Source organism: Pempheris klunzingeri, chromosome 10, assembly GCF_042242105.1.
Source record: "Pempheris klunzingeri isolate RE-2024b chromosome 10, fPemKlu1.hap1, whole genome shotgun sequence".
NCBI lineage: Eukaryota > Metazoa > Chordata > Actinopteri > Acropomatiformes > Pempheridae > Pempheris > Pempheris klunzingeri.
The window spans coordinates 26,933,461-26,948,934 of record NC_092021.1 but is presented as its reverse complement, the minus strand read 5'-3'; the positions used below and the strand labels follow the sequence as shown (position 1 = coordinate 26,948,934).

Sequence of the window (15,474 nt, the reverse complement as noted above, 5' to 3'; positions counted from 1 at the left end):
CTAGGACTGATTTTACATCCATTCCACAATACTTTTACCATTAATCTCCTCCTACCTGTCTCCTTATAGACAAACCCAGCCAACCAGGAGAGATCGACATCATCTCTGTCACCAAAGACTGCATCACCATTCACTGGCTCAGGCCCGAACAAGATGGTGGCAAAGAGATTCTGGGCTACTGGATTGAGCACAGGCAGGCGGGAGAAAGTGCCTGGAAGAAATGCAACAAGGAACGCTCCAAGGACCGTCAGTTCACCATGGGCGGCTTGAATGAGGCCACTGAGTACGAGTTCAGAATCTTTGCTGAGAACGAGACTGGACTCAGCCGACCTCGCCGCACACCCATGGGCATCAAGACCAAACTGAGCGGTGAGCTGCTGCAAAGTCACTGTAGTGTTTGTGAGATTATTCTTTAAAGCATATTTACTTTAGCTCAAACAAAAACCCTAACACCATAAACAGTAAGTCATTAGTGACTTAATTTTATGTTTTTTTTATGTTTTTTTAAAGATGCTTTTATTTCAGCATCTGTTGAAGTAGGATTACAAGAATGTTTCACATATTTTTATGGTACACAATAATGTCAAAGAAATTCAGAGTGAAATCAAACTTTTCTGCTGTTTCTGCAGTTGGTGAGGCTCCAGCTTTGAAGGAAGAGATCCAAGACGTGACCACCAAGCTCGGCGAGTCCGGCACTCTGACCTGTGGAATCATTGGCAGACCTCTGCCTGAGATCAAGTGGTACCGCTACGGCAAGGAACTGATCCAGAGCCGCAAGTACAAGATGAGCTCAGATGGCCGTAACCACTCCCTGAGCATCCTGACAGACGAGCAGGAAGACGAGGGCGTGTACACCTGCAGGGCCATCAACGAGGCCGGAGAGATCGAGACCAGCGGCAAGCTGCGCCTGCAGGCAGCGCCCCAGTTCCACCCCGGCTTCCCTCTGAAGGAGAAGTACTACGCCGGAGCCGGCACCAGCCTCCGCCTTCATGTTGTCTACATCGGGCGTCCCATCCCTCAGATCATGTGGTTCTATGGCAAGAAGCCTCTGAACGCGTCTGAGAATGTGATTATTGAAAACACTGAAAGCTACACCCACCTGGTGGTGAGGAACGTCCAGAGGAAGACAAACGCTGGCCGCTACAAGGTGCAGCTCAGCAATACGTTTGGAACCATCGACACCGTACTCCGTGTTGAGATCCAAGGTAACAAAAGACCTCTGAGGACAAGAAATAGTACAATCCTCACAATTTCACATGATAGGCAATAAAACCTTTAACTATGCAGTTTGCAATTAATTGATACACGTAAAAAGTCTGAATAGCTTTGTTCAGTCTTTGTTACACATCAATTAATTTTTCCAGCTTCAATCAACACATAACAATTCTGCATGAATAGGTAAAAAAGGAGCTCTTACTCATTCCTTTTTTTATGTTTCCCAGATAAACCGTGCATCCCTGAGGGCCCTGTGGTTGTTGACGCCCTGCTGAAGAGCTCAGTCGTCATCAGCTGGAAGGTTCCAAAGGACGACGGAGGATCCACGATCACCAACTACATCGTGGAGAAGCGTGAGGCCAAAGAAGGAGAGCAGTGGCACCTGGTGTCCTCCTCCGTTTCTGGCACCACCTGCCGTGTCCCCAACCTGCTCGAGAGCGCCGGCTACTACTTCAGAGTCTCTGCCCAGAACCAGTATGGAGTCAGCGAGCCTCTGGAGATCCCATCAGTGGTCATCATCAAGAGTCCATTCGGTTAGTTCTTTCATATGTTGGGTGCTTGTTTTTGCTTCTGTAGCTACACTGCAAAGAGGCAGATATGTAGAGCACTAAAGTAACATTTCCCGTTTATTTCTCAGAAAAACCTGGCATCCCTCAGCAGCCCTTCATCATCAGTTCTACCAAGGACTCCTGCGTTGTCTGCTGGAAGCCTCCAAGCAGCGATGGTGGAGCTAAAATTACCAACTACTACCTGGAGAAACGTGAGAAGAGGCAGAACAAATGGATGTCGGTGACCGGCAAGAAGGTCTCGGAGACGAGCTGCGAGATCACGGGCTTGATCGAGGGCTTTGAGTACGAGTTCCGTGTCAAGTGTGAGAACATGGGTGGAGAGAGCGACTGGAGTGAGATCTCTGCTCCCATCATCCCCAAGTCGGACCAGGCTCCACGAGCTCCCGTCTTCAGAGAGGAGATCAGAGACATGACCGTCAAGTTCCAGGCCAATGCCACCTTCGTCACCAAGGTACTTTAAACTGCACTGCATTCATATCTGTATAGACTTCATGGTCAAAATGATACAAAACAGCTGGGTACCATAGTGGTATTAACAGTAAACAACAAAGGTCACAACCTAAACAGATCAATTTAAAAAGAAAACAATATCCAGAGTCAAATGAGAAGATGGGCATCGGTTTATTTGAGTTTCCCTCTGCTTCAACTCTACAATACATTCAATTCAACAATACAGTGTATGGAAAGTAGGACATCACTGTTAATGTCTGTGAGTTTTTTATTGTTTTTCAGTAAATTGTCTAACCTAGTTGTTTTTCTGATGACAAGGTGGTGGGACATCCCAAGCCTCTGGTGAAATGGTACCGCAGTGGAAAGGAGATCCTGGCCGATGGAACCAAAATCAAAGCCCTTGAGTTTAAGGGCGGCTACTACCAGTTGGTCATCACTGCTGCTGATGAGAGTGATGCCACAGTTTACCAAGTCAGAGCCACCAACTCCTCAGGCTCCATCTCTACAACAGCCAACCTGGAGGTGGAAGGTAATGATTTAATTTTGGTATCATGCAAGAATTATTCAGTTTTCTTCCAATCTATTATTTAATGTCCCGTGCAGGTTCCTGAAATAGAAATCTTGATAAACATCTAACTAATATACTGTGTTTTTTTAATTTTAATTCCAGTTCCGGCTAAGGTCCACCTGCCGAAGGAGCTCCAGGGAATGGGAGCAGTACACGCTGCCCGTGGTGATCACATCACCATCAAGATCCCCATCTCTGGAAAACCTGAGCCAGCAATCACATGGCAGAAGGGTCAGGAGATCCTCTCCAACTCTGTCTACCACCAAGTCATCACCACCAGGTCTTTCACCTCCCTGGTCTTCCAGAAGGGAGTGCAGAGGAAGGATACCGGCTACTACAGTATTACTGCAAAGAACAGATTCGGAATGGACAAGCAAACCATTGAGGTGAATGTGGCCGACATTCCTGACGCTCCAAAGGGACTCGTTGTCAGTGACATTGCTCGGGACTCCATTACCTTGAAATGGGAGCCCCCTGCCAATGATGGTGGAAGCGACATTATCAGCTACATTATCGAGAAGTGTCCCACCACGGCAGACAGGTGGATCCGTGCCGGACAGACCGCCGACTGCAGCATCAATATCCTCAACATATTCGGAAAGACCAAGTACCAGTTCCGTGTCATCGCCGAAAACCAGTTTGGCCTGAGCCCTCCCTCTGGGCCCACTGAGCCTGTTACCACGAAGGAAGACAAGTCTGTGATTAGGAACTATGACGAGGAAGTGGACGAAACCAGAGAGATCACCAAGGAGGAGGCTCTGTTCTACAAGGTGAAGGAGCTGTCCTCCAAGTACACCATCTCTGAGGAACTCGCTCGCTGCCAGTTTGGTGTGGTCCACCGCTGTGTGGAGATTGCCACAAAGAAGACCTTCATGGCCAAGTTCATCAAGGTCAAAGGAACTGACCGTGAGTTGGTTCTTAGAGAAATTGAGGCCCTTAATGTAGCAAGGCACAAGAACGTCATCTACCTCCATGAATACTTTGAAAGCATGGAGGAGATCATCCTGATCTTTGAATTCATTTCTGGAGTTGACATCTTCGAGCGCCTTGGCACCAGCAACTTTGAGCTTACGGAGCAGGAGATCGTCCGCTACCTGAGACAAGTCTGCTCTGCCCTCAAGTTCATGCATAGCCACAACTTCGGCCACTTCGACATCCGCCCAGACAACATCGTCTACACCACAAGGAAGAGCACCGACATAAAGATAATTGAGATGGGCCAGGCTAGACTGCTGGTGCCCGGAGAAAACATCAGAATGCCGTTCTCAGCTCCTGAGTACTGCGCCCCTGAGGTCCACCGCCACGACCTGGTCACAACAGCCACTGATATGTGGTCTGTTGGTGTGATGGCCTACATTTTGCTCAGTGGCTTTAATCCGTTTGCAGCCGAGTCCACTACAAAGATGATTGAGAACATCTCCAACTGTGAGTATATCTTTGACAGTGAAGCCTTTAAGGACATCAGCCTCGAGGCCATGGACTTTGTGGACAGACTTCTGGTCAAAGACAGGAAACTCCGTATGACAGCCCATGAGGCTCTGGAGCACCCATGGCTCAAGATGAAGATTGAGAATGTCAGCAACAAGATCATCAGGACATTGAGGCACAGAAGGTACTACCAGTCTCTTGTGAAGAGAATAGATACTATTGTATCAGCAGCCCGTGTGGCCTATGGTGGTGCCTTCAAGAACCAGAGAGGACTGGCTGTGGGTAAAGTGAAGATTGGAACCGAGTACCATGGCCTCCGCGCTGGTCCAGTCATGCATGACTCAGCTGAAGAAGGCGGCCATGTCAGATTCACTTGTAGCATCGCCAACTATGACAAGAGCACACAGGTGTCGTGGTACTTTGGTAACCGCCAGCTACACCAAAGCAGCAAGTATGAAATCGCTTACAGTAATGGTTTTGCCAGCATCTATGTAAAGGACATCGAGGAGAGTGATGATGGCGTGTACAGATGCAAGGTGGTGAGTGATGACGGAGAGGACAGTGCTTATGGAGAGCTCTTTGTCGAGTCAGTGAGGATCATCAGGGAGCACTATGTCAGCCGCTCCATCAAGAAACTGAGGAAGAGAGTTGACAAGACTAAACTCCTGCAGAGACCACCAGAGTTCACTTTGCCTCTGTATAATCGCACTGCCTACATCGGCGAGGATGTGCGGTTCGGTGTCACTATCACCGTGCACCCGGAGCCTCATGTGGCATGGCTGAAGAACGGAGAGAGAATCAAGCCAGGTGACAATGACAGCAAGTACACATTCACCAGCGATAAGGGTCTGTACCAGCTGATGATCCACAACCTGGACTTGAGCGATGATGCTGAATACACCGTCATGGCCCACAACAAGTTTGGAGAGGACAGCTGCAAGGCCCGTCTCACTGTGACACCTCATCCTGTCATGGAAGACACCATGAGACCCATGTTCAAACGTCTGCTGGCCAATGTTGAATGCATCGAGGGAAATAGCGTCCGGTTCGAGCTCAGAGTCTCAGGAGTCCCGACTCCTACTCTGAAATGGCAGAAGGACGGTCAGCCACTACAGTTTGGTCCTAAGGTTGTTGTCATCGAGGAGGATGTCGACTATCATGTCCTGCACATCAGGGAGACTTTGCTCGAGGACTCTGGCGTGTATAAGGTTACTGCAACCAACTGTGCCGGCTCTGCAAGCTGCCAGGCCACACTGAAGGTGGACCGCCTCACCTACACCAGGAGAGAGTACAAGAGCGAGGAGGAGAAATACAGACATGTTCAGAAACAAATTGAAAAGACCAACAAGATGGCTCAGCAAATCGTTGCCACTGAAGAGCTCATACCTCTCAACCCCACGGCCCAGGATGCTCTCAAATTTGCTGCAGAGATGTACAAGCCTGCAGTGAGCACCAAGAACATCGAGGGCGAGTTCGACATCAGAGTGGAGAAGTCCGACACCAAGAAGCTGGAGGAGGAGAGGAGGATCTTCTTGCCATATGAGATCCCTGAGCCTGTGGTTCATGATCCTAGAGTTCTGGATGAGGACAAAGCTATCAAGCAGTTTGTGCCTCTCTCTGACATGAAGTGGTACAGAAAGCTGAGAGACCAGTATGAGATTCCTGAGAAGATGGACAGAATTGTGCAGAAGAGGCAGAGACGTATTCGCCTGTCCAGGTGGGAGCAGTTCTATGTGATGCCCCTGCCCAGAATCACCGACCAGTACAGACCAAGATGGCGTATCCCAAAAGTCAGTCTGGATGATCTGGAGACTGTCAGGCCCGCCCGCCGCTCACCTTCTCCTGAATCCGAGGTCTCCTTCAGATCCAGGAGGAGATCTTTGGGCGACCTCAGTGATGAGGAGCTGCTGATGCCTGTGGATGACTATCTGTCCATGAGGAGGTCAGACGAGGAGAAAATGATGCTGGAGGACGAACTGGAGCTCGGCTTCTCCGCCTCTCCTGCTGGCAGCCCAGTCCGCGCAGAACGGCGTGCTGTGGAACGTGAAGAGAGGAGGCAGGAGTTCAGGCACGAGGCTTTCGAGGTTTCTGAGACAAAGAAGAAACGCACTGTTTCTCAGTACATGAGGAGGAGACGGTCGTTGTCTCCCACATACATCGAGCTGATGCGTCCAGTCTCAGAGTTGATCAGACCATCACGTGCCAGGCCGCCTGTGGAAGCAGAGGAAGAGATTGTTGGAAGGAGGTCTCCCACCCCTGAGAGAACCCGCCCCCGCTCTCCCAGCCCCATCAGGTCTGCGGAGAGGTCATCCCGCTCCTCCTCCAAGTTTGAGCGCTCCGCCCGCTTTGACATCATGTCCCGCTATGAGGCCAGAAAGGCTGCTCTGAAGTCTGAGAGGAAGTACCAGGTGGTCAGCCAGACACCTTTCAGCCTGGACCACGCTCCCCGTGTGACTGTCAGGATGCGCTCTCATCGTGTGCCGATTGGCCAGGACTCCAAATTCACCCTGAACATCCAAGCCAAGCCAGAGGCGCAAGTCCAGTGGCTCCACAATGGAAATACAATCTCTGAAAGCAGCGAGAAATACGTCTTCACCAACATGAGTGGTGTTCTGTCCATAACTATTCTGGACTGCCAGGATGAGGACAGTGGCACATACCGCTGTGTGTGCTCCAACTCCAAGGGAGATGCTTCCGACTACGCCACCCTTGATGTGTCAGGTAGCGGATACACCACCTTCACCTCTCGCCGCCGCGATGAGGAAGCTCCCAAAGGGTATGTCCCTGAAGTCACTAAAATCGACCACTATCACACTACCCACTTCAAAGCCGGCTATGCTTCTCAGACACACTTTGAGGTGGAAGAGAGCAAGTCAAAGTTAACCGAGACACATGAGGTGGTCACACGTGAAAGATACGCTGCCTCCTCTGAGAGGTTCTCCTCTGCTGAGAGGTTCTCCTCTGCTGAGAGGTACGACTCGTCAATCAAGTACGCCTCCACTGAATACCTGTCATCTGACTCCTCCTACTCATCCGACAAGTTCTCTCTGACTGCGAAACGCACGACATCTGAAGCTAAACTGAAGTCATCCTCTGTTGCTGTTGCTGAGGAAGTTGCTGTCCACAAGGTGAAGCCTTCTGTGCCGGCCAGAATCCTGACCAAGCCGCAGTCTGTGACAGTCACAGAGGGAGAGACGGCTAGATTCTCCTGTGATATCGATGGGGAACCTGCGCCCACTGTAACATGGATGCACGAGAGCAGAACCATCGTCACGTCCCACCACATCCTGGTCACCACCACTCAGTACAAGTCCAGCCTGGAGATCTCCTCTGTGACGGCCTCCAATGAGGGCAGTTACACGGTGGTGGTGGAGAACTCAGCAGGCAGGCAGGAGGCACACTTCACCTTGACTATCTCCAGACCAGCTCCCAAAGAGGAGGTCAAGGCCGTCAAATCCCCTGAGCCGTCCATGAAGTCCCCGACTCCCAGTGTGAAGTCACCAGAGCCTTCAGTCACATCACCTGCTCCCTCCATAGTCTCCCCTGTCCCCAGCGTCAAGTCCCCCGAGCCGTCGGTTAAGTCACCAACACCCAGTGTGAAGTCTCCTGAACCAGAGGGAATTAAGTCTCCCAGGAGTGTCAAGTCTCCTGAGCCAGCTGCAGCCTCACCAGCGCCCAGCGTAAAGTCACCTGCTCCAAGTGTCAAGTCTCCCGAACCCGAGGGAGTTAAATCACCACGGGGTTTAAAATCTCCTGAACCCAGACTCAAGTCCCCACCACCAATCAAGTCCCCAGACAGAGTGAAGTCTCCTGAACTTGAGGAAGCAAAAACACCTCGTGGTGTCAAATCCCCAGAACCTGCAGGACTCAAAACACCAAAAGGTGTGAAGTCCCCAGAACCTGTTGGGATCAGAACACCTAAAGGCATCAAGTCTCCAGAACCTTCAGGCATCAAATCACCAAGAGCCTTAAAGTCCCCTGAGCCCGAGGGGATCAAGTCACCTCCCAGGATGAAGTCTCCTCCTCCCATCATGTCCCCCAAGAGGGTGGTGTCTCCGCCCACCGTCAAATCCCCAGTCCCCAAACCTCCCAAGGTCCTGAGCCAGCTGACAGCCGAGGCCTGCGAGGGCTCGGTGAGGATGTCCTGCGTCTGCGAGAGCAGTGTCCGAGAGGTGGTGTGGTACGTCAGCGGCAGGAGGCTTTCACAGAGCAGCCGCTTTGAGATGCACTACTCTGAGGGCTCCTGCAGCCTTCTGATCCACGATTTGGCGGACAGCGATCAGGGAGAGTACACCTGCGAGATGACATCAGAGGGAGGAGTGTCCAAATCCTCGTTCTCCTTCACCGGACAGGTGTTCCAGTCCATACGCATGAAGATCACAGCCTATCGCGAGCAGCAACTGGCACTTACAGGTGAGTGGCTGAAAATCTGTGGCACTTTCTGAGTGATTTACCAACAATTGAAACACAAAATCCATCCGAACTTACAGGTTGTCATTATTGGGATTCAAATTACACATAAAAAACCTTTAACTTTAACCTGAGACAGACGGACAGATGGTCTCTGGCTCTGATGGAGTCACCAGGATACCGTCAAAAAGTCAAAAGTACGAAAGTATGAAGACGATAACTCTCGTAACAGACTAGTGCATTCTCCGAACTCCTGTCAGAAGCATTTTGTGAACTCACACACTTCTGGTAATGTTTATATATATATACTGTTTGTCATGGTTCATCAGAGATGCTCACATTGTTACAGGTATAGTTTTCAATATTATTAAAGTTATTGTTAAAGTTTGCATTATAGTCATTATATTTAGTGTGAATGAAACGATAGATAGGTGATAGTTTTTTGTTTTCCTGGTACAGTTACTGGTGTAGTTATCTTTTGTGGGGGGGGCGGCCCTTTAGTCCTATTTCATGCTGACTGAAAGAGATTCTGACCTTTGAAGTCAGTCTGAACATTAAATATTTCTGCTTTCCATCTCCGCCCTCCTCAGGATCAATGATGATGAGTCACAAGGAGTCGGCGGCGTCCGTGAGCTCGTCCATGATGATGAAGAAAGAAATGCACATGATGGAGGAGTCGTCCTCCTTCTCTTCCTCCACCCAGCAGGCGATGATGTCGTCCATGATGGAGTCCAGTTCCTTCAGCAGTATGGCTGCTGAGATGAAGTTTGAGACCATGTCCATGTCCAGCATGTCCTCTGTGACGTCTGAGGCGTACGCCATGAGCTCCAGCAGCCTCACAGAGATGGCGTCCCACTTGGAGGGATCCTCATTCAGAGCGATCGGTAAGACGGCGTCACCGGTGTCACACCTGTTGTGTAACAGCTGCGACAGAGTCTTTGGTTTTAAAGGAGGCCCACTTTCTGCTCATTTTATTATTTTTTTTAACTTTTTATTTTTATTTTTTTCCCGTTTAACATAGAACATTATCTGAGACAAGATCAATGATGTAAAACCAAAAAAAAAAAAAAAAGGGAGTACAAAACTTTCTGCTCATTTTAAAGTTCATACTTGTGTGTGGAGGTCGGACTAGAGCAGCTTTACATGGTTTAATAAGAACATTAAACCAATTAACACACTATTTTTCCCTGCTGTTGTCAGCCTCCGTCTGAACGCTCCGTTTTAGAAGAGCAGAACTCTTTTAAATAAATGTCCTTTATTCCCTGCTTTCTGCTGCGACCTCACATTTTATTTAAAAAAGCCTTTGAGTGTGCTGACGTCGTCCTGTGTTTCCAGGTTCGGCTCCCAGGATCGAGGCTCTGCCGGAAGACATCAGCATCGAGCCGGGCAAAGTCCTGACGGTCGCCTGCGCCTTCTCTGGCGACGCCAAAAACATAGAGTGGTCGCGCGCCGGCAAAACCATTGAGGTGACCGCCGGCGGACGCTTCCACATCGAGACCTCGGAGGACCTGACCACCCTCATCATCACTGGGGTGAAGGAGGAAGACGCCGGGGCCTACACCCTCAGACTGTCCAACGAGCTCGGATCCGACACGGCAACTGTTCACATTAGCGTTCGATCAGTGTAAAAAAAATCCAACCTTCCAATCTTCCCCTTTTCCCTGCGTCCGCGCCTTTTTATTTATTAATTAAGCGAAATAATCTACTGGATAAAGATCTGGATTCTTCTTGTAAATATGAACTATTTTTGTACCAATCTTGACATTAATTTATGCCAAACTAGACTAAAGTCTAAAGTTGTTATAAAATGTGCCATATTGGATAACTATGACTTAGGATTTTTGATCCATTTTTCTGTGACATGTACATAATGTATATAGCCGAATTTAACGGTTATGGGGAATGTATGCATTGTTATTTATGACAATAATATTAACTGAAACAAATGAAACTAAATGTGGTTTACAGGAGAAAGTTTCGCCAGGAACGAATACCCTGTTAAACCGAGAAACTAAACTCTGTGCCTCAACAGTAAGTTGAAGTCTTAAGATTGCCTCAACAGGTAGAGAGGCTCCCTGTTGACGTTACCTCAATCAGAGACAGAACGATGAACGCACCGCTGGAGAGCGACAGCGGCGCTGTTGGACAAGAGTGTGAGATCCTGAGTGCTGTTTGCATCTACCCTCATGTAAGCAGGACGACTGGACCTCACGCTCCGACTGATTACGTCATACCGCCGTATTTCGATGACACGCTCACAGTGCGAGCGGCCTGCACTCCCTGAGCACAAGTGTTTCTTTTTTGTTTCTGCGCTCTGCTTCTGGCACACGACCGCTCGCCCGGGCTCCTCCGTCGTACCATCAACCTGGCCAATCACGTTAAAAAAGCGAGAGCCCGTCCTGCGCTTGTGTGCAGAGGCAGAGCCGTCTCTCGGAGGTCTGCAGCGTGTTTTGTGTGTTAGTTTTTAGAAGTTCACCCGTCAGTCGAGCTGGGCGCCGCCAAGCTGACGGAGCGCGGCCGAACACCAACCGCCGCCGCGTCCCTGAGGACGGAGAGCAGCGTGGCGTTGGCGCTCAGCGCTTTGGTTTGATTGAAGTTAGAGTTGTAGCCTTGAGTATTTTCGCAGCCTCCCTGAGTTTTTCTCCAGTTATTGATTTAATAAAGCATGATTATCAGCACTACTGAGCGTCTCCGCTGTGGTTTGTTCTCTCTGTTTTTCTTTCTGCTTCAGTCTGACAACTTTTCCCCTTTGATCATGTTTAAGAGGTCCTGCACACTTACTTGGTTCCACGCTGTGATGAAACACATAATATTGACACTTCTGACCAAACTTTTAAAAAATCTGCATTTCGTGAGTTGAAAATGGCTCAATGGACCAAATCAGCTCGTCAACGAAAAGATTCCCAGCGGAAGGAGACATATTCTAGCTGATGCTGCTGTTCTGTATCTTTTATCTGTTCAGATCCCATCAGCTCTTCCTGAGGTCCACACATCTCAAACAAGACATTTATAAAAGAACCTCAAAACAGAAAAACAACAAAAAACAGAAACATCTTCACATCACGTCACCCTGAACTCCATCAGAGGTTCAGGTTAAAGAATTATCCGATTTAGCATTTAGAGCTGTGAATCTAACCAGTGAATCTAAAAAAGTAAATAAGTAAAATAACAAAACATTTAAAATGCATGAAAATAAAAATAACTACACAGAAATATGATAAAATATAAAGATATAACAAATTAGATGTTTTACAGGTTGTGCTGCCAAACCTGCTCAGACTGACCTGCAGTGTGAATCTGCAGCCTCCAGATGGCGTCGTCACCTCAGCAAAGACCTGCTGCCTCAGAGAGCAGAACAGGAAGCTGCTGCAGAGGGTCACAGGATTTCAAAATAAAATGCAGCCGGAGCTCCTCCACAGCACAAACACACACTAATATTTAGATTCAAACAGGGTTAGAGTTAGAGACAGAAGAGTTCAGACTGAGCTAAATGAGATTCATGATTTTGTAGTTCTGTCTCTCTGTAGTCACTGTGTGTCTCTCTGTAGTCACTGTGTCTCTCTAGTCACTGTGTCTCTCTGTAGTCACTGTGTCTCTCTGTAGTCACTGTGTCTCTCTGTAGTCACTGTCTCTCTGTAGTCACTGTGTCTCTCTGTAGTCACTGTCTCTCTGTAGTCACTGTGTCTCTCTGTAGTCACTGTGTCTCTCTAGTCACTGTGTCTCTCTGTAGTCACTGTGTCTCTCTGTGTCTCTCTAGTCACTGTGTCTCTCTGTAGTCACTGTGTCTCTCTGTAGTCACTGTGTCTCTCTGTAGTCACTGTGTGTCTCTCTGTAGTCACTCTGTGTCTCTCTGTAGTCACTCTGTGTCTCTCTGTAGTCACTGTGTCTCTGTAGTCACTGTGTCTCTCTGTAGTCACTGTGTCTCTCTGTAGTCACTGTGTCTCTGTAGTCACTGTGTCTCTCTGTAGTCACTGTGTGTCTCTCTGTAGTCACTCTGTGTCTCTCTGTAGTCACTGTGTCTCTGTAGTCACTGTGTGTCTCTCTGTAGTCACTCTGTGTCTCTCTGTAGTCACTGTCTCTCTGTAGTCACTGTGTGTCTCTCTGTAGTCACTGTGTCTCTCTGTAGTCACTGTGTCTCTCTGTAGTCACTGTGTCTCTCTAGTCACTGTGTCTCTCTGTAGTCACTGTGTCTCTCTGTAGTCACTGTCTCTCTGTAGTCACTGTGTCTCTCTGTAGTCACTGTGTCTCTCTGTAGTCACTGTGTGTCTCTCTGTAGTCACTGTGTCTCTGTAGTCACTGTGTGTCTCTCTGTAGTCACTGTGTCTCTGTAGTCACTGTGTGTCTCTCTGTAGTCACTGTGTCTCTCTGTAGTCACTGTGTGTCTCTCTGTAGTCACTGTGTCTCTCTGTAGTCACTGTGTCTCTCTGTAGTCACTGTGTCTCTCTAGTCACTGTGTCTCTCTGTAGTCACTGTGTCTCTCTGTAGTCACTGTGTCTCTCTAGTCACTGTGTGTCTCTCTGTAGTCACTGTGTCTCTCTGTAGTCACTGTGTCTCTCTGTAGTCACTGTGTGTCTCTCTGTAGTCACTGTCTCTCTAGTCACTGTGTCTCTCTGTAGTCACTGTGTCTCTCTAGTCACTGTGTCTCTCTGTAGTCACTGTGTCTCTCTGTAGTCACTGTGTCTCTCTGTAGTCACTGTGTCTCTCTAGTCATTGTGTCTCTCTGTAGTCACTGTGTCTCTCTGTAGTCACTGTGTCTCTCTGTAGTCACTGTGTGTCTCTCTAGTCACTGTGTCTCTCTGTAGTCACTGTGTCTCTCTGTAGTCACTGTGTCTCTCTAGTCACTGTGTCTCTCTGTAGTCACTGTGTCTCTCTGTAGTCACTGTGTGTCTCTCTAGTCACTGTGTCTCTCTGTAGTCACTGTGTGTCTCTCTGTAGTCACTGTGTCTCTCTGTAGTCACTGTGTGTCTCTCTGTAGTCACTGTGTCTCTCTGTAGTCACTGTGTCTCTCTGTAGTCACTGTGTCTCTCTGTAGTCACTGTGTCTCTCTAGTCACTGTGTCTCTCTGTAGTCACTGTGTGTCTCTCTGTAGTCACTGTCTCTCTGTAGTCACTGTGTGTCTCTCTGTAGTCACTCTGTCTCTCTGTAGTCACTGTGTGTCTCTCTGTAGTCACTGTGTCTCTCTGTAGTCACTGTGTCTCTCTGTAGTCACTCTGTGTCTCTCTGTAGTCACTGTGTCTCTCTGTAGTCACTCTGTGTCTCTCTGTAGTCACTCTGTGTCTCTCTGTAGTCACTCTGTGTCTCTCTGTAGTCACTCTCTGTCTCTCTGTAGTCACTGTGTGTCTCTCTGTAGTCACTGTGTGTCTCTCTGTAGTCACTGTGTCTCTGTAGTCACTGTGTGTCTCTCTGTAGTCACTGTGTCTCTGTAGTCACTGTGTGTCTCTCTGTAGTCACTGTGTGTCTGTAGTCACTGTGTGTCTCTCTGTAGTCACTCTGTGTCTCTCTGTAGTCACTGTGTCTCTCTGTAGTCACTGTGTCTCTGTAGTCACTGTGTGTCTCTCTGTAGTCACTGTGTGTCTCTCTGTAGTCACTGTGTGTCTCTCTGTAGTCACTGTGTCTCTCTGTAGTCACTGTGTGTCTCTCTGTAGTCACTGTGTCTCTCTGTAGTCACTGTGTGTCTCTCTGTAGTCACTGTGTGTCTCTCTGTAGTCACTGTGTTAACATCTTAATCCATCCATGATGATAATAACAGTGAAGTTGTTTAATGCCGATATATTGATTGGTATATTTCTGTATCTTTCATTTGTGTCTTTTCTTCCATTGTTTTGTGTCTTTGTAGTCGTTGAGCAGATTGAGGCGACACTAATGTTCCTCTTTAACGTTCTCTTTGGTTCTACTTTGTGTTCAGAGTGAAGACCAGACGGCCGGAGGAGCTGCAGGTCGGCGGCATGACCGCTGTGTCCGTGTTGGGGTGGACCGCTGCTTCAAACGGTGGCGGGAGGCGGTTGCTAGGCAACTGTTGTGCAGCATCCTGTTGTGCTTATGTGATGACAAGATGAAGGACGTGACCTCCGTGAGACTGCAGCACTTCTCTGTTTACAGGTACGATGTCATCTTTAACTCTGCAGTAGTATTATTGTAGTGTTACTGCATCGGGCCAAATAAATCATGTGTTTCAATAATACTTTCTGCCGTCAGGAGAGACTAGATGATACATTTATATAACTATCAATCAAAAAGCTTTTTTCTCCTACAAAGGTTCCTTATCAGACTCACCGTCGGCGAGCAGGAGGTCAGTTCACCACCATGCAACCAAAACACGAAGAGGAAACAGCTATTAGTAGCTATAACTGTTAGATAATAGATGTCATTATTAGTATTATGAGGCCCAAAACAATTAAACAGACAGACTCAGAGTGTTACTCTAAGTGTGTGACAGCATCATGGAAAGGATCCCTACAGAGAGAGACCTGGAAGATCCTTTTGGTTTAACCACAAACAGCACACACACCAGACTACATTCACTAAAACAGGGATTTTAGAGAACAGGACACAGGATCTGCTGCCTCCATCCTCCTCTATGTGTCACATGTTCACGGTTAACGTCTCATTAATAACATATGGAACGATGTTGTGGACACGTGAGAGCAGCGTGTCGCCTGCTGCCGCTGGCTGTGACCATGAGGCTCACCTGAGCTGTCAGGAGGAGACACACACACACACACACACACACACACACACACACACACACACACACACACACACTCTGTAGGCCGGCCTGGAGGCACTATGAAGATCAGCTCTTTCTCGTCACACTGAAACACTCCACCAGTGGAG

The 15,474-nt window shown here is 48.4% G+C and overlaps 1 protein-coding gene across 1 annotated transcript in view; it reads left to right on the top strand.

Annotated features, from left to right (window-relative positions):
• The window catches only part of LOC139208921 (titin-like), a 210,071-nt gene extending 198,750 nt beyond the window's left edge, over positions 1-11,321 (top strand). Inside the window, exons 198-205 of the mRNA XM_070838698.1 lie at positions 70-369; positions 630-1,205; positions 1,443-1,748; positions 1,853-2,235; positions 2,553-2,763; positions 2,905-8,643; positions 9,231-9,524; positions 9,976-11,321. Of these exons, the coding sequence (XP_070694799.1) occupies positions 70-369; positions 630-1,205; positions 1,443-1,748; positions 1,853-2,235; positions 2,553-2,763; positions 2,905-8,643; positions 9,231-9,524; positions 9,976-10,268 (8,102 nt within the window). The 3' untranslated portion in view covers positions 10,269-11,321. The remainder of the gene's footprint in view (positions 1-69; positions 370-629; positions 1,206-1,442; positions 1,749-1,852; positions 2,236-2,552; positions 2,764-2,904; positions 8,644-9,230; positions 9,525-9,975) is intronic.
• Positions 11,322-15,474: the final 4,153 nt, after the last annotated feature.